This window comes from Solea solea, chromosome 20 (assembly GCF_958295425.1).
Source record: "Solea solea chromosome 20, fSolSol10.1, whole genome shotgun sequence".
NCBI classification, from domain to species: domain Eukaryota; kingdom Metazoa; phylum Chordata; class Actinopteri; order Pleuronectiformes; family Soleidae; genus Solea; species Solea solea.
This window is the reverse complement of record NC_081153.1, coordinates 20,859,096-20,878,317: the sequence shown is the minus strand read 5'-3', so window position 1 is coordinate 20,878,317 and position 19,222 is coordinate 20,859,096. Positions and strand designations below refer to the sequence as shown.

The 19,222-nt window shown below is 41.7% G+C and overlaps 1 protein-coding gene across 2 annotated transcripts; it reads right to left on the bottom strand.

Moving 5' to 3' along the window:
* Positions 1–59: 59 nt before the first annotated feature.
* Positions 60–12,086, bottom strand: prdm1b (PR domain containing 1b, with ZNF domain). 2 transcript variants are annotated; one of them, XM_058618275.1, is made up of 7 exons: positions 11,935–12,086; positions 11,235–11,542; positions 7,154–7,273; positions 5,083–5,323; positions 2,543–3,471; positions 2,316–2,444; positions 60–1,864 (listed from the first exon to the last, which is right to left on the bottom strand). In XM_058618275.1, the coding sequence occupies exons 2-7, from the start codon at positions 11,475–11,477 to the stop codon at positions 1,289–1,291; spliced, it is 2,238 nt and encodes a 745-aa protein (XP_058474258.1). In that variant the 5' UTR covers positions 11,478–11,542; positions 11,935–12,086; the 3' UTR covers positions 60–1,288. The 2 variants fall into 2 exon arrangements, with proteins under 2 accessions (XP_058474258.1, XP_058474260.1); XM_058618277.1 differs by lacking the exons at positions 7,154–7,273; positions 11,235–11,542; positions 11,935–12,086 and adding an exon at positions 5,597–5,681.
* Positions 12,087–19,222: the final 7,136 nt, after the last annotated feature.

Genomic DNA, 19,222 nt, shown 5'->3' with positions numbered 1-19,222 from the left:
GCACTTTGACCCACAGGATCACACACACACACACATGAAAACAAGCATGAAACATCAGGTGTATAGAAACAATATCTTTAATATGCTACATCATGTGAATATAAAAGTATCATCAAAATAGTCTCTCACATATAAATTCTTAACACCTCGTAGCCTGTGTTGAACAATACACTACATACAAAAGGAAATAAACTACGAAACAATGAAAGATGTCACTGACTTAGTAAAATACAATTCAAGAACAGTTTCTGCAGATAGATCTAGTTTGTTTGGTTTTTGAATTCCATCGCTACATGACATAAAATATGAACAAGAATGCTCCGGTTTTGCCTGTTTTTGTTGTTCAGTGCTCAACATGAGGTACCTGAATTATTATTTGGTTGGATTTTTGCAAACATTTGCAGTAAAGCTTTGTATATGAGGAATGTAAGAAACATTTAAATGTGGCAAAGTGTAAAAGAAAAGCTACACAGTTAATATTTTGTTTTTCTTTTTGGTTGTAGTTGGTTTTAGGTCAGCACAGTGATGCTCTGAGCTGTGGCGTAATCATCAAGAAATGATGTGTTTTGCTTGAATTGTTGTCTGTTAAATCCAGTGGAAAACTGGTGCTACACATTCATATTCTTCCATTGTAATTTTGGCAAATGCTTAGTCGACACTTTCAAGACACCTGATTTTCCCCCCTTTCCAATCATAAATAAATAAAACAGTAGAGGAGCAGAAAGGTGGTTTGTGCTAACACTGTGCTCTGTCTTTCACATATACTTCCACTCACTGTACACACACACACACACACACACACACATATCCAGAGGCTTGACACAAAGTAAAATATTACACATTACATTATACTAAGTAAAGACTTAGGTTTACGGCATTGTTCCTGAGTCCGTTTTCCTCGGAGATCCAATCTCCTTGGTCTTGTCAACATAGAAAAAAAAACACTACCAGCAAAAACAAACTACGGTAAAACTAAATAAATAGAGATTACTTAAATTTCAAATAAAAAAGGTAATAAGTTAAAGCACAAAAAGCAAACACTTCTCTACCTGAGTGAAAAGAGTTTTTCAAATACTTCACAGTTTAACACTGCCTTCCTCTTTTAATCATTTCAACTGAGTTTGAGGAGGAAGTACAATCATGAACACCCTTGCCCAGTCTTTGGATCGCTCTTCTTTTGGTGGGTTTATTCCCTGTTATGCCCCTAAATGAACAAAACTGGGAGTTTTTTTTGGCGACATCTATTTTCTTTGCTGATGATATGCTGTATGTTCTGTCTGTATATTTTTCACTGTCCTTCGGCCTTTGCTGTTGGCCGTCTATGCAGGTGAACAACACTGGCCCTCTCCTGATAGGCCAGTGAAGGGCTGTGGTGGGATGCAGGTAGTATGGTGTGGGCCGTGGGTTTTGCTGGTGCATTAATAGCAGCTGTCAGAGCTTTCATCAGCAGGGTGGCCTCCCTCTGGTCCTCCTTCCCCTCTCCCTCTAAGGTACGGGCCAACCAGCCCTCGACGGCCGCCTCCACCTGCGGCGCGGTCGCCGTCTCCGCGAGTGTGTCGGCCTCTTGGCTTGCGTCAAACTGCTCCACCATCTCTTTCATGTGCACTTTGGCGGGAGCGTTGAAGTTTGCCGGGCAGCAGCTGCTCTGGTGGATGCGTAGGGAGAAGCGGTGGAAGAAGGCCTGGGCGCACAGCTGGCAGCGGTAGGGGCAGTCATGGCTGCTGTGGAGGCGGCGGTGTAGCTTGAGGTGGATGTACTGAGTGAACTTGGTGCCGCACAGCTTGCACTGGTAGGGTTTCTCTCCGGAGTGGAGGCGCAGGTGTGTTTTCAAGTTGCTGGTGCTGCTGAAGCGTTTGTGACACACCTGAAAAACATGAAACGAATAATGAAAGCCTTCGTGATTAACACTCACATGACTCTCAAACTAATCGGTTGTCATTGTCTTAAGGATCATTCTGGAAAAACTTGGCAGAGGAGTATAACAACATCTTGACGTTATTAATAGTATCGGGGTTGACCTTGTTTTTCCAGTTCTCCATAACTTTTATGTAACAACAGATTACATTTTCTTTCTTTGTAAGACCTGCTTTATCCAACAAAGCCCCTCACACCCACAGTCACCAAAAAGACAAAAGCATACAAAATGCTATCATATGTCAAAGAGGGTAGTGGCTCAACGAAAGTCAGGCTCTGGGTTACGAGAAAGGTGTGTGAGTCATTTCTGTGTTCTGAGTGTGCAGAAGTGTGTTCCTTTGTGTTTGTCTCGCTCTTGATTGAGATCAGTAAACAGAGAGGAGAGATGGAAAACAACATACCTGACATTCGTGTGGCTTCTCTCCTGTGTGGACCAGGTGATGCTTCTGGAGGTGGGCCAGCTGAGTGAAGCTCTTTTTGCACAAGTTACACTGGAATGGTCTCTCCCCACTATGCACTCGGAGATGGACCTGCAGGTTAAAGGATCACCCAAAGAATGTGATGAGAATTGGTTTAAAATGGTAAATCACAGAGTCAGCATTACGAGAGAGAAGATTTGAAACACTACCTTGAGATTTGACAGCTGTCCGAAAGTCTTCATGCAGATATTACATTCGTACTTGATCTTTCCATTCTGCTTCTTCAGTGGGTAGGGGAGAGATTTGTGGCCGGGGCCGTGGCGTGATGCCGTGTTGCTTTTGGTTGTTGTCAGGCTCAGGTTCATGGCCTCGTCGCAGGTGGAGGGAGACTGCTCAGGAAGCTCATGCTGGTTGCTGAGTTTTGGGAGAGGGGAGAGCTCTGGAGTGGCTGGTGCACCACGTGGTGGAGACACGTTAGGCGTTAGTTCTTTCAGGCTTCCCTGTGGAGATGGAGGGTACGGGAGGGACACCGGGAGAACATTCGGTGAACCGATTGGGGGGTATGGGAGCCCATCTGTGCCCAGGTATCTGCTGTATCGGAGGGTTCCTCTTGAAGGCAGCATACCAGGGAAGGGAGGGGAGTATGACGGGAGGTGGAGGCGTGGATAGTGTGATCCATATGGGGGGAGAAGCTGGTATGGAGGTTGGACGGGTCTGGAATGGTGGTAAAGAGGGTAGGATGACACCAGACCCTCTCTGTGCCCGTAGAGGCCGTGGAGATGAAGTGGGAGATTTCGGTGAGGCGATGGCAGCACAGGGTTGTGCTCTGGTAAGTATGCGTGATTTAAGCCCAGGTTGTGTTCTCTGTGTTCAGTCTGCGAGGAGAAAATGATCCTCCGCTCCTGTGGATCCATGTCAGCCCGTTCCTCCTTCTCAACCTTTTTGCTGAAGTCCACGATGAGCTCGTCCGGTGTGTCGGGCGGCGTGTCTCTCTCTAGCATCTCCACGTCGATCTTCTCCTCCCCCTCTTCCTCCCTCTCCTCTTTCACTGCATCCATTGTCCGTTCTTGGAGCCACGTCTTCTGAGGTAGGTGCTTGGTGTACTCTGCCTCTTGCTCTTCGTCAGCACTCATGTATTCTGCAAGAGACAAAAAACAGTTTTTCTTGAGTATTTTGACTGCTTTCATCTTCTCCCTTAAGGGGTCGCCACTGAACATTTATTTTTGGTGATCCACATATTGATTTGGCAAAGATTTCACTCCAGATGCCCTGATGAGAATATATAATTACCATCATTTTTGGAATAGCTCAACGTAATTAAAACAACAATTAAGAATACCACACAGACACACACACACACACACACACGCACACACACACACAGTCATCCACCCACGGGACACACTCCCTCTTATGGTAAATGATAGTAGTTTCAGTTTTGTCTTGACACATGAATCATACAGAATAGGTTTCTGTCTCTCAGTCACAGTAGTGATTTACGTGTGGGAGAATTGAGTGTGTGTGGGAGTCTATGTGTCATGTTATAGTTGAGCAGTTGTGCGGCAACTTTCTGAGTATCATTAGTTGAAACTTCTGAGTACGGCTGTTTTACCGTATTGGCCACAGGAAAATGAGAATCATCTCTTCCCTTTTTCTCCCCGCCCCCCATCTTTCTTTTTTTTTGAAAAACCCTTTTTCTGGCCTCATCAGTTATATTCCACTATAAATACTGTGTCAACACCTGCGAGAGCTCGGGTCATTTGTAGGATCAAGCTACTAATTTGCATGCCGGTACGCAAGCTTCCTCCGGAGGAAAATCAGAAATATTACTAAAAGTCCAACAAAATGAAACAAATAAAAAGATAATAATAAATGGTACTAAAATGGTATAAAAAGGTTTGAGAACCATAGTGGCTTACAGTACATTGGTAATTCAGTTCATTCTTTGCCAACGTTAAATCACAGTTAGAGTAAATGCATTTGAAATAATTTGTCGCACTCTTGACTTAATCAGATTATCATGGACACTGACATAAAAGCAGGAATGTTTTTATGATGGTTTCACGTTGACTAAACAATGTAATGATACCCCATCTGCATTAGTCATCTGGAGGACTGTAACTGGTGTATCCAGTTAGCTTGAATCACCAGACTCTGTGGAAGCAGACAATCATTCAGGATGATGACATGGCTTTTTATTCTTTTAATGGCTGATGACAAAGTGACTCAGACAAGGACTTTAACCTATACTCCCATCGGTTTCCTGTTCCCCTTTAAATCTCCTGAAATGGATTTGTTGGCTGGGTGTTTGCAGGTTCAAACCAAGACTCTTTAAACCACTTATCTGTCATGTTGTTCAAAGATAAGATCAGGTCCACTGTGTGTCGTCACAGAGAAACACACGTAATATCCTGATGCAGGCTTTGTTCTGTGATTTTAGTCACAGCCACGATATCTTAATCTTCCATTTTAGTAGATCTATTGAGGAAATAAAACAAGTGGTTCTTGTGTGTGACATTATGCTGCCTCCACATCAAAAACAGCTGATAATCAGCTGGCCTTAACCCCTTCTCAGCCAGCAAAGGTTAGCTCTGCTGCAGGGGAAAGGAGTTCACTAAACAGGATGATTGTTGTGGATATACAGCAAAATAAAATCTGTACTTCTGCTCTTTTCTGTGCCTCAAGATATACGTTTATCTGGTCTACTTTTAAGCCTGTGGCCAAAACCAATACATCATCATCCACTCACTCTGTTTGATGTCGTCCTGTTGGCTGCAGAGCCTCTGGGCGAACTCCTGGCTGTACCACACCAGCAGCTCCTGCTTGGGCTCCACCGGTCGGATGGTGTAGAAATAGATGTCCCGGCCGTTCTGGCATGCCACCAGGTTCTGCTCGGCCAGAGAGCGGGCCGGGTTGACGTAACGCATCCAGTTGCTCCTGTGGACGTCATAGCCGTCAAGGAAGTTCTGAAGATGGCCCCCACTGTAAATCTGCAAAGGATGGAAAAATTGGATTTTAAAACACATTGAACCATTCTATACTGATACTGTATTCTAAAGCAACCGATAATATTTGGCCATTCACTGTGACGGCAACATTAAAATATATTTTGAGTGGATCGTAATCAGCCTATGCTGCCAGTGCAGTGATTGGAATACAACTGACATTAAAATACTAAAAAAATCCACTCAAAATATAGAAAAAAAATACATAATACGTTAAATAAAATAATAACAATAAAAAAACAAAATGAAAATCATCACCTCTGCCATGTACTCTTAAATATCCCGTATCTTCTGACTTGCTCTGTGCCTGACAGCTCTGCTCTGTGTGTCATGAGAGTTCAACTTGTGTGTGTGTGTGTTTATGCATTAGCCTCACTATTTGAGACTGGAGGCGTGGAGGTGTGGCCCGCCCACTAAACCACAGTCGCTGCCTCTCTGACTCTCCCTCTTTTCTTTTTATTTTCTCTTTCTGTGTCTGTGAACTCAGCCCCGTATAGTGTTATTGTTTCTGCCTGGTGTGATTCCCTCAAGAATGATGACTTTTATTCGCCCCCTCAGGACAAACTCAGCATATGTAACAACTTCTGAAACTCCGAATCAGAATACTTTGAAAACAAACAGCATGAAAGGGAAATGTACAGTAGGTGCTGGAAGCCTGACGGACAGGTTCTGGCAGGCAACCAACCGCATGTGTGTCCGCCCTGTGTGCACCTGTGTCACGGGTTTGATAGGGCAATTACTCCCAGGGATTGACAAGACTTTCGCTATCGCAGCAGGAACACCCCCTCGCACAGGTTTACAGGAAAGTAAAGCCGGAAGGAAAATACGTGATGGCAGCAAAAAAAAAAAAAAAAAAACTACGTCCTTAAGGCATTGACTCAGCAGAAAAAAAACTCCTGGGTGACACAAGCAAAGTCTGGATCAGAGAGAGAAAAGAAACAGGACACTTGGAAACTAAAAGGGGGACAGGAAAACGAGGACTGTGTGAGACCATGCACGTGTGTGTGTGTTCTTGTATATGTTACCTCTTTAGGACCTTTTCTGTCATAAACACTGACCCCAGGACCAGTATTAGAGACCAAAACCTGGTCCTAATGAGGCATAACCTCATTTGTGATTAACTTTAGGGCTAAGATTTGAGTTGTGAGGATTAGGCATTAACTGGTTATGTTTAAGTTTGTCATGCAGGGTCCTGAGAAACCTGTGCGTGTGTGTTTTCTATTTATATCTATGTGAGGTCAACGACATTAAAGGGCTTTTTTTGTCACAGCTTAAAAGGGCTGTTTATGAGTTAAGACTTTGTTTTAGGGTTAATTTTAGGTTAAGGGTTGGGATTAGTTAAGGCTTGTGCAAGGGAATGCATTATTTCTTTAAGTGTCCTCTCTATGAGTGCTGTACAAGAATGTGTGTGTGTGTGTTAAACAATAGCCCTTTCCTTTGTGTATGTGACACATTTCTTATAGGAGTGCCAGTAATGCTCTGACGAGTGTGTGAGAGTGAATCCATTGTTACATGCTTCCAGTGTTTGCAACTTCCTCTAAAATGTTCACCAAAACCACTGTACGCAGTTTTTGCTTGCTTGCTGACGTATTTACGCAGACTTGATGTGAAACTTCTGTATCTGAGCAACCAGTGTCGCTTTTTTAAAAAAAAAAAAGAATAATAGAGGAAGGTGAAAACCGCTCATAATAGTTGCTGCTGAGGCCATTTTCCTATTTACCTAGATGTGACACAACACTGGTGTAAATGAGTATATAGAATGAAATAGCGTAGATTTGTATCAGATTTATGCAGGGGTATGTTTATTTTCCTTACCCTCCAGAAGTATTTTCTGTTGGCCTGGGTGGGCACATTGTCTTTGGTGTAGATATCTCCTTGCAGGGGGCCAAAGCGTGTTCCCTGAGGGATGTACTCTTTGCTGAACACGCCATTCACCTGGAAAACAGGACAGACACATCATTAGGGTTATTTCCCCCATCTTTCTACTTATTTATATGGATGTGATGCATTTGAAATGTACACTAGGTATTCATAAAAGTCATCCTTAGATCACAGTAAGACACAGATGTTCTTAAGTTTGTCCGTTGTTTATGTGTGGCAGGTTGTTTACATCTTCGTCATGTTGACCCAGACCGTTCTCGCACACAAGGTGACCCACTTTCTTTCCACGCTAATGAGTTAAGCGAATGAAGAGCATTACACTTTCTCTGACCTACTCCACTGATCTCTGACCTGCTGTCCTCATTAAACACCACACCTACACACTCACACTCAGTGGGACCTGGTTTTGTGATCTTGTAAAAATGCAGTAGTGCAACCTCTCATTCAGAAACCAGGTCTGGATCTCACAGTTCTTGTTAATTACAGGCTCCAAACTGCCTATTATTCTTTTATTTATATCACCACAAATAGGGATCACGAGGAGCCAATCCCAGCTGTTCACACCTACTGTAGGAGGAAACTAAAGAACCCAGAGAAAACACATGGACAGAACATGCAAAGTCTTTATACTGTAAGGCAAGTGTTAGCCACTACTCTGCCATATTTGGCCTCCAAACTCTTCAAGCAGCCAATTACGGCTCTTTCTGGAAGAGCACAATATTCGCAAGGTTTTCCAATCTGGGTTTAAAACTCTGCACAGTACACAGTGGACCATGAGATCTTGAGCTCTCATTTAGAGCAGTGGGTGGGCATCAGGGCTGAAGCACTGAAGTGGCTCAGGTCCTACTTGGCAGATCAAACTTGGGGTCCCACAGGGCTCAGTTTTAGGCCCTCTTCTTTTTTCTCGCTATCTGCTCCTGCTTGGCTCTCTATTTAGGAGGCACGGCATTTTATTCCACTGTTGTGCAGACGGTTGTTAGAGTTATGTGCCTCTTAAAAGAAAGAACAAAGTGCTTCTATAATCTATTTTATATACACTACCTCAGTACAGTAATTTAAATCTTAATTTTATTATTCTATTCTTTTAATTCTTATAATCACACATATTAATTTTATATTTTATATTTTATATTTTAAACTGTTCTTTTTTATTGTTTGGGCTGACCGGGTTCTGGAGAGACTGGAATTTCGTTTGGACCTCATGTTCTAATGTGTGTTGGAATGACAATCAAGAATCTTGAATCTTGAATCTTTACAAGTTGGATTGAAGTGGATTGGGTCTTCAGAAATGTTGACTCTTTGGTTCTTTTAGTGTTTTGAAGTAGTATTATTCTGAATGTGTTCAAAACTTCCATATAGATCTCGCAATGAGTCACAATATCCCTGCAGTACTTTGTGTAAAGGCTTGCCCAAACATATTTTTTTTTAATTGGTTAAAGGGAATTTTTTTAGGACCACGTGTGACTGTGACATGTGACCATGTAGTGCAGTTAAGAGTAGTAATGTCTACTCTTTTAGTGAAATTCATAAGAGACCTGCATACTTAAAAAAAAACAATGAATCAATCACGATGACCTACTGGTTATGTTAATGGCGTCTTTATTACGCAGAGCAGCTTTTATGATTCACACTTTGCTTGGGGTTGGGCCTCCCTCAATACACACACACTCACACACGCCATCAGGCAGCAGCATCTTGAGCTTTCTTGAGGAGCTTTCTGTTCAATCTGTCAATCCCCCCCCCCCCCCCCCCCCTCACACTCCGTCCACCCCCAAAACATAAACACACACTCTCTCTTCCTGCAATTGAAGAATTCAATTTCAAACTGACCTGTGTGTGTAGACCAGTGCGTAAAATACAAAAACAAAGAAGCTGAAGAACTCAATGTGGGGTTTTGGGCTTGGCTCATATGTAAATGCTAATCAGTTCATTAGAAGAACAACAGGTCAGTGAGCGGCAAAGGGCGTGTGTTTGGTGTGTGTCGAGCAGCCGTCGAGGTGATTCCTGGGCGCGATGAGCCAGTGTGACAGGGACATTGTGCGTGGCTGGCGTTGCGTGACTAACGAATCGCTGTGGCCACTGCTGCTGCTGCTACTTAACCGCTCACTCCAGCCAGGTTGGTTGGAAGGAAGGGGGAACAGAGGGAGGGGGAGGGTGTTGAGGAAAGTAAGAAAGAAGGGTTTGTGTTGTTAAGTGCACCCACGCCATCACGCTCCATCCCTCCCACTCCCCAGTTCCTCATCTTTTCTTATATCCCCGTTCTTATAGCTTGTGTGCCCACCACAGTGAAGCCTGATGCCTGGCTGGCTGCCTGTCCTTGAGGAAAGTTAATCATCTGGTTTTAACCTAAATCCCCCCCCCACACACACATAACTCCCCCCAACACACACTTCTCACCAGCTTCACCCTCCCTCCCCATCCATGCCTTCCACTGAAACCCGTTGCTAACGCCCCATCTGCCACGTGCCTCACATCCTCCAAATAGACCAAGTGTGTCTTTCTTATTTCTTTCTTTTGTTAACCTTTATTTAACCAGGAAGACCCTTAAGATTAAAATCTCCAACATATCGAACCATCAACAAGTTCTAGATTTAATCAAAAGAACAAAAAAAGTCAACAAATACAAAAAAAAACAAGTTCAATTTTGGAATCACAATGACAGTTTTCAGCTATGTAGTTTTACCATAATTGTTGTTACATTTGTTACATGTAAGGATGTTAAGTTACTGGATCTTCTTGATAAAACAAAAATCAGCCACAACTATAAAACAGGTGACTGGTTTTTAAAACATAAAAACCAGTCACCTGTTTTATTGTGGCAAATTGTACCCATGTATAGACACGTGTGTGACTGTATCTGGACTTTTTACTCATCTATAAACTCACCTTGTGTGAAAATTCCCTTCCCTCTGAGCCATACTGTGCTAACGTGTGATGTTAGGGCGACAACATGCCCACATATCCCACAAGTCAGGAGCAGCTGTGTTTCACAAGCTTTAAGGGAAATGAATTTCCCAGCTCTGGCGACAGCGAACAAGGATTCATGTGATGCCATCTTCAGGAAACCACTGAGTGGACAAAGGAGTGTTTACCGGCAGCTGTATGAGCATGTGCTTTTTGTTTTCTTGTTTCCTTTTTTTTTCTATCTTTATGATCACATACAGTACAGACACTCACAACGATAAACAAGGGCTCAGGATTGGAATTAAGCCCTGGATGTGACCATTATTAGCAGGCTTTTCTTATCTTGCAGCAGTATTTGGGGGCAGGGAGATAAGAGTGTAAGAGTTAGAGAGGAAGAGCGGCAGAAAGTGTCGCCGGGACAAGATAGAAATTATGATTTTCTCAAAATATTTACTCTAGCTATGGTGCTTTTAATTTCCCTTTGAAAGTCTTCCTTTTTCCTCTGCAGTGGCTAACATGTCCAGGCACATGTCTGATGTTTTTATTGCAGTGCGATTGCTGACAGCTGACTGACTGATACGGGATTATGACGTAACGCTCTGATTCACCTGAGTGGAAAAGGGTGTAGGAGTTAAAGGGAACAGTGAGGCATGGTTGTAAAGAGAAAGAGTAAATAGACCTGAGGGAAGTCTCGATGTGATTAGATCACCTGGAAGACGGCAAGCTCTCGATGATTGCGTGGGTATGTGTTTACATCGTGACTAAGAGTTTTTGGGCATGTGTGTATATGGAATAAAATCATGGATATTCAAGTATGGAACAAACAAAATGGCCCCCTGACCTCAAGCTGCCAGTGGCCTCATGTACACACACACACACACACACACACACACACACACCATACTGTATTTGTGAAGAACTCATTAGTCAGCAGATCTTTTGTTCCTCGTAAACCGATGCAGATGGCCCCCAACAGAATGTTACGTAACACATAATTGTTATTCTTCTAGTATAATGTATTAATCTCACAATCGTGCTGCTGTCTTCATGACAGAAAAACTTACTCCAGTAACTCTGTTGATGTGCAATTTCAAGTAAATCAATAACTGACCTCATTGTCTGTGCCGTAGTCGAATGTGAGGTTGCGTGGAATGGAGGTCATGGCTTTGGGCAAACTGAAACTGGGGTCCGACACCTGGTCTGGCACAATGTAGGTGCAGTTGAGGGCGAAGTCCACCTCCCTCCACCCGCTCATGTCTCCTGGTGCTTTATCCAGCTTCATGTTGACGTTATGCCGTATACTTTCAGGCGATGTCTTCCTACGTGTTTGGTTTGGTTTGAGTTGCTTTGGCATAAAAGTACTTTGGTTAAGGTTGGGATAAGTCCCTTGTCTTAGTTGTGGTGGTTGACGCTCAAGATCTGGGTGAAGGAGGAGAGAAAAAAGTGTTTTAGTTCTTCCCCAAAAAACTGTTGCATTGCATTCTTCCTGTTGAAGAACTGAGACAGAAAATATACAGTGAAATATGAGAGCATCTTTTTTGTGCCTGTGTCTTTAAACACTATGACTGTAATACAATATATATAACTATTTAATTAATTAATTATAATTAAAACAATCCTCAGACTACTTCCAAGATTCACTTCCATTCTTTACACCTGTTGTCGGTCATTAATGATTCAAGCAGCCACTTCCATTCATGAAGAACCAAAGTTCATTCATGAATGGCCATTCAGTTTAGCCAGCTATTTCATAAAGGGTCAATAGGTCAGCCAGCCCTTTTCTGAAAATGAAATAAAGTAGAACGACTTACTTTTACATGTGTCTTTGGCTGGAGGATCCTCATTTCTTTGGCTATGTCATCCCTTAATTGTTTTCTCCTCGATCCGCTCTCTTTTGTCTTCAGAGTTTGATTCCCATCAGTTAGATCCTTTGGGATATCCGCGCTCGCTGTAGCAACTCTGTTGTCACCAGAAACTCATGAGCTTGGGCTGCGCCAAGCTTTTTTAGCTCAGCACCACGGCCAATCACGAGCCGGCCGTGGTCATGTGACCGAGCCATCTGACACACAACTGTTGGCTTCGGACAACAACACAAGTGACGTATACACTTGGCCGGGCAAGTGCTGCCGCTGTTGTGATGAGCGCTTACACAAATACATACACTCGTCCCGTGCGCACACAAAGAATGACTAAAGGGTTAATGAATGAATAAAGGGAGAGCAGATGGCTGGCCTGTTGCCACTGAAAAACACACTCGGAGACTTTTGCTTGGTTTGGCACTTAATGAGCAATCTGCTGCCAATGTATCTCCTTGACCTACATCTCACTGTGGTATGTCTTTCACTAAAGACCCTTAAGAAACAGACCAGTAAATAAATCCAGGGCGTCAGTGCAATTTTTTTAAACCTTTTTTTATTTTAATAAAATCTGGAAAATGTTTCCCATTCATATCTGATCCTCACATTTTATTCCGACTCGTGCTCATTCACAGGTACACGTTGTACAGATGTAGAGCAGGTCATCCCAGCACACGGGAAAGAGATTTAGACACCTGTCTGGTGACTGTCCCCTTTACTTTCAGACACACACACACACACACACACACAGAGAGAGAGTGCAGCAATGTGACGTGCTGGGTCACCTCACCTGGTGGTCTGCATAAATATAAGCAGAAGAGTAGAGATAAAAATAGCATGTGAAGGTAAAAAAGTGACGGTGACGTTCCTAAATGTAAAGATATGATACAGGCAAGTGTACAATTCGACATTTTCATGTGTTAAATGGCTTAAGAACAAATGCACCTTTATGAAATGTGGAAATTAACGTTGATTTTCGAGGGAAAATGCGTTTTTTACATGTAATGTCTCACATTTCTCAACCACATATTTGTCATGTTATTGTGACACATAACTGTCAGATATAATTGTTTTTTTATTCCTGTAATCTACAACTGAATGTTGCATAACCGGCAGACCAAATGTTGAAAATGTCAAAATTACAAAGGCATATAACTCAGTTCCTTAATTATTCCAAATTCCAAATGATTCCATTTCAGATGCAATCAGTTTAATTATTGGAAATTATGTCTATTATATTTATTCAACAGAAGCCACAGAAAATAAGTATATATGAGAGTATATTTAAATAGCATTTGATTTGATTGGGTTTTTTTTTGTTTTTTTTTTTGCTATTATTATTTGTTTCTATATATGATAACTTTGTTGCCATATGGCACGGATGCTTTTCCAGGAGTGGATCTTCCAGTGGGGTTAAAAGGGGGTAGTAGAGGGTGTGTGTGTGTGTGTGTGTGTGTGTACAGGGAGGGGAAATTGGGATTTGGGTTATTTCACTGACCTGCGCCTGGCTGGGCTAATTTCTCTAATTTGCAGACAGTCTGGACTCAGGCTCAGGGCTCAGAGGCTAAAGACCCAGCGCTCCAGGAAAGCAGGCGACGTGACTTGTGTCACTAGCCAACACACATCACATCCGGCATGGTCCAGACATACTAGATGTAAAACCCACCCCAGGGAAGGGGGAACTGGGCCTTAACACCGAGAAGGAGGGAGGGAAGTCATCGGACAAGATGAAAAGGATAAGTAGAGTAGACCTGAGGTCAGCTATACTGAAGCTGTCTGAGATAGAAACAAATCAGGCAAAGACCTGACCTGAAACATGATTAAACCTGAGTATTTTGTAATAGTCGTGTGTATGAACACCTGTTGCCATGCAACAGTCGAGTTCTGCATGGTTCTACCATTATATAACGGCTCTAACATTATAAAAACGTCCACTTCACTTATAATTTTGCTTTTTTTATTGTAATAAACAGACCACACTGGTAATTGAAGTGATTGCATACACATAAGCGTATAGGCATTTTATCCATATAGATAAATGCTAAAATGCTATTTTTTAAAAAATCTGTTTCTGTGATTGTATACATTGTAATATACTTTATTTAAAAACAGATGGTGCTTATCTTTCTGCATGGAGTTTGCAAGTTTTTCTCCAGGTTCTCTGGTTTCATCCCACAGTCCAAAAACATGCATATTTGGGGATTAAGTTAATTGGACACTCTGATTTGACCATAGGTGTGAGAGTGAATGCTTGTTTGTCTCTATTGTATGTGGCTGTGTGATGGACTGGCTTTATCCTCATGTGGAGGGTAAAGCCTTAGAAGATGAGTGAGTGAGTGAGTGAGTGAGTATAGTGCTCATGCCAAATTAGGATTAGTACAGAAATGGTATCCTTACAAGAAAACAAATAGGGCAATTAGAAGACAATCGGATAATCCCATTGTTTACCCATCAACAACCACCAACTCCACCAACTTCCCATCACATGTTCATGAACCAGTCAGATGTGGTAGCAGCTCACATGTTGTTGTTCTGTGACACACACTCACACCAGCACAAAATGACTGTGTGTCTTGGAAGTGCTAAAGTCCCCCTTGGAAAAAACAACAACCTTTCACTTACTGTAGAAGTATTTCTGATTTTCATGTTATACACCACCTAAGTAATATGTGCATTACTTTAGAACATAGTTATTTAGGAAGTGAGAACATAAATCAATATCACCTGAGTTTCGTTTGTGGAAGGTGTGGTTGGGTGAAAGGTTAGCTTGGTGCCTCCAGCAATGGAAGAAATGATCTACGAGAGTTTCCCATTTGTCACCTGGATCAGAATCCTGAGACATTTAAAGGGACTTTTGCTGTCGACTGACTTGACATATACACTTAAAGTACAACTGGAAAAAACAGGAGAAGCTGACTATGTATCTGCTTCTCTACAAGTCATGTGCAGACGTCATGCAGGGGACTTTGCTACTGGCTGGTGGTGTTGTTTACTTTTATTTTTGGTCACCTGATGAAAAAAAAAAAAAACCCTGACTAATCACTAATGTCAAATACAGCTAGCGAGAAGCAGAGTCATGCTACCTGCTCTTTGAGGCTGTTCATAATTGTGCTGATACTAAGATACACACAATGGCAATGCTAACTAATCTTTGGCAGGTATAATATTTAAAGGTATCTATGTCAGTAAGATCAATCAATAAATTAAGTTTGGCCTGGTAATAATGTGATAAACGGCACTAATGATGTCACACTGACTGACCTACCTGACTCAGAGAGCTTGTGCCGCCATTATCTTTGATTTTTGTGAAGTCTGTTTTTTTTTGTATTTTAACTCTACTGCTAACAGTGAGTTGTTCTTTTTTTGAGCAAATATAAAGATATATAAATAAATGGAAAGTACACTGATTATAGTAAACTTGGGTTGGGCAACGATTAAATATCCCCAAACCAATTTTTCAAGTTGTGTCACTGGCATGTTTGTGGTGGCTGGATCATTTACTCGCCTGGAGCTAGCTAACAGTCAGCAGTCAACCGACAAACAGGTCAAATCAAGTGACACACTCACACATATTACGCATTATTTGTCCGCACCCAGTGTGCATTTGGTCTTTCTCGATTCTGTTGCAACATTACTACGCTAGACGGAGGTCAGAGCTAACGGTAGCTAACTGTTGTTAGCACTTTAAAAACAAAGCACATCTGAGTGAATTCATTTGTTTTGTACAGATTTGCTCATAACATACTCAACAGGTTGAAGATGAGATGTAGTTAATCCAGAGAAGAACATGCTTTTACCTCGGGACTGTGATCTGAATGTCCATACTGTCATTGTTACTGTCGTGGTTGAAATTAGCCCACAGAGTCAAAGCAGTAGTGTCATCATAAGTATCATCATCATCATCATCATCATTATCGGCATCACATCTTGTGAGAGCATCACAATCACATGTATTTCCAGGCTGGTTAATGCAATCTTATGCCACACTGCGTCCTGGAAATGATGACAAATGTCTAAAATTATCATCCACCATGAGAAAACAAGAAGCTTCAGAGAGTGATCAGTTAAGCGGGTTGTACAGGAATAATAAGATGCCAGTGTGTTTGTGTTATCAGATAGAATCAGTGTTTTTCCTTTCACTGGATAATGGAAACAATCCAGTCATGGAAAACATGTGACAGCTCACTATGTTCAAAGGTGCTCGGCCACAGTCACTGACTGAATACACCGGCACACCCCATTCAAACTTCAGGACTGGTCACAATCTTGAATTTATTATTCTGTCATAGTTTTGAGATGACTGTGATGGTTCGATGTTTTTCCAGCCATGCTGTGGTAAACAGCAAACAGCTGAGCAGCACATGAAAGAGGATTATTTGCCCGATAATGCACTGTTACTTATGTGGTTGTCATTGTTACCCCTGGCAACAGCCACCCCTACTTTGCCAGTAAGTAGATGACCTATAGGAAGTCGCTATAGTGAGACGTCGTATTTTGTGGCGTTTGTTGTTTACTCAGCTGGGCCAGCTTGATTTTCAATCACATCTCTAAGGATTATCCCTGATATCTGTACCTTAAATATGTAAGATTACATTTCATTACTAACAACTGTTTTCCTATAATCATCATTGTTTGGTCAGGGTTATTTTCTCAATGGGCCTGAAGATCTTAAGAAGAATTAACTGTTACAAATACAACAAATACTAATTCAATTTAGTTATATTATTTATTTTCTGCATATTTATGAAACAATCCAGTTTTATAATTTCAGCTTCTTCATTTGATTGTGAGTGAACATTTTTGGGGTTTGGGAAACACCAATAGACATTTCACTACATGTTCTGCATTTTACAAACAATAAAAAATAATCAGTAGATGAACCAATAATGAAAATAATCATCAGCTGCAACTGGAATATGCAAATGTTCCTTGAAATGGCGTCTGGTTACTGTGTTAAAATGTCTTAAATCTTAATATTCAACAGAGGAGTGTGGTGTATTTAGCGACAGCACAAACCCTGCCGCTGTACTTCAGTCCAGTGACTGTGTCAGGCGGAGTCTGTGCTCCGGTCATGGAGGAAGTACTGAACAAATCGTTTTAAATGAACTGATTCTAATGATTCAGTTACACTGAAAACAACTGCTTTACAAGTCACTCGTAACTCGTTTGTGTGTGTGTGTGTGTGTGTGTGTGTGTGTAAAACAAAGTCACAGCAGTTTCATGCAGCCGCACTGTGATGACTCCGCCCACATTGAATAGGTACTATTTTGGAAGTGGAAAACCAACCTAAACAGTGCCGTGCCGAGGCGAGTCGAGGCGAGATGGAACCATAGGTGGAAAAGTGGTTATAGTGAATAAAGAAGCTTGATTCAAAAACTAATGACATCACATTTGTGTGGGACATTTTAATGTCATTTATCCATCTTTGCTTTAAAGAATAATGTGTCACCAAAACTAAACAACAGCTAAGAACCATTTCCAAGATTAAGGAAGCAATCATGTTTGCTTATGGGGGGGGGGGTCCTATACGGGATTAAGAGGTCGAGGGGGCAAACATATATAATCCAGGTGTGATTTGAAACACGAAGACAAAGTGATAATCCTAATGTTTTTTATCAATCCAAACTCTATAAGTGTTGGCATGTGTTTTTTTCTTTTCTTTAATGACTGGAGGTTAAAAAAACAACAATTTAAATCCTCTTTTTCTCCATCTGTTTTAAGATTAGTGCTCCATGTTGCAGCTCTGCCGCTGGGTTCTCGAAGTGCAGTCAACAATTCAGTACTTTGGAAACACCTAGATGAGAAAAATATACATTTTATGACCAATTTCTATTACCAAGTTATCTTATACACATGAAAGGTTATACATGAAAAAAAAACTGGGTTAAGAGGGAAATTTAAATAATGAATTATCATTAATTACGATGTATTCAATAACTGCAGAGAAATCAATACAGGTTTACAGCATGTGTTTATGTCTTTATCACTAGTGCACAATATATACATATTTTTTATAGTATAATGTTATTCTTCCTTTTACCTGTTTTTTTTTCGGGTCCTGAGAGAAATGTAATTTGCGACTGAATCGACAGTAACGTTGACTTTGACTTTGAGGGGTTAAAAATCTGACTTGTCTTTCTGCTGTTTGTGTGTCAGTTTATCTTGAGATGAAGATGAACTCAAAGTGAGCGCTCACACTTTTGTCACCAGCACAGTAGAAGTCAAAGTTTCTCACAGAATGACAGGGACAGATTAAAATAACCCTCTGTCATTTTCACACCTTCTCAGAGATGGAGGCCATGAAGGAGGAAGACGGATGAGCCTCAACAAACAACATCCTTATCTGCCAACACCATCACTCTAAACACTATGGTGAGGTTCAAGCCAGTGAAAGCCAGTGTATGGGGCTTTCACTTCTGACGTTTCACGTTTGTTGTCTTTTGTATTGTTGTAGTAAAAATGCTTATTACCTGCTGGTCCTGATTCTGCATATCTGCATCATAAACATTTAAGGCCATTTTATTTTTCTCCAAGAAGTAACGCTGATCTCACTGTTACCCACAGTTCTTCTTCTTCTTAAGAAAAAAAAAGTACATTCAAAGCCTTTGCGTGACAAATTAGGTGGCATGTTTGCGGTTATCAGCATCAGACGCTGTGAGAGAGTTGTACGTCTGTAGGATGATGCTGTGATTCTGTCAGTTGAGATATGTGAATGTTCACACCTAGAAAGCGCTGGTTTGCAGAAGCAGAAGAGGAACGCATGGACCATGCGGCTCTGCATATCTGCACCATATTTGAGTGCGATATTTGCATGTATTTATAAAACATGTTTAACTCAACTGAAGTTCAGCAAAGTGCTGCTGTACATAATCACATCGATAAAACAGCAAAAACATTAGATCAGTCGACTCTAGCTTGATTGAAATCCAAAGAGAAAAAGTCGATTTTTAAAGACATTTTAAACATCTCAAGAGTCTGGTGCCCAGACCCAGACCTGATGTGCCAGGGCCAGCTATTCCAAAGCCAAAGTGCTCCGCAAAGGCTCGGTCACCTCTGGTCTTCAGTGTGGTCATAGGGACTTCCAGCAGCGGCTGGATGGCCGATCTAAGGGCTCTGACTGAAGTGTGCATGTGCTGCAGTGCAGCGAGTAGAGTGAGTTGGGGTGATATGAAATGTCGCCCTGTAAGCTAAAGTACGGACAGAAAAGCAGAGGATGTCGAACTGAAACGGTTTGTTTACTGAA

Excerpts from the sequence above, each read along its gene's own strand:
- prdm1b (XM_058618275.1), bottom strand. The coding sequence starts at position 11,477 with ATGCCAAAGCAACTCAAACCAAACCAAACACGTAGGAAGACATCGCCT. Across the intron at positions 7,274-11,234 it reads ACTACGGCACAGACAATGAG|GTGAATGGCGTGTTCAGCAA; the intron begins GTCAGTTATTGA and ends CCTGTTTTCCAG. Across the intron at positions 1,865-2,315 it reads AGAAGCCACACGAATGTCAG|GTGTGTCACAAACGCTTCAG; the intron begins GTATGTTGTTTT and ends CATGTTTTTCAG.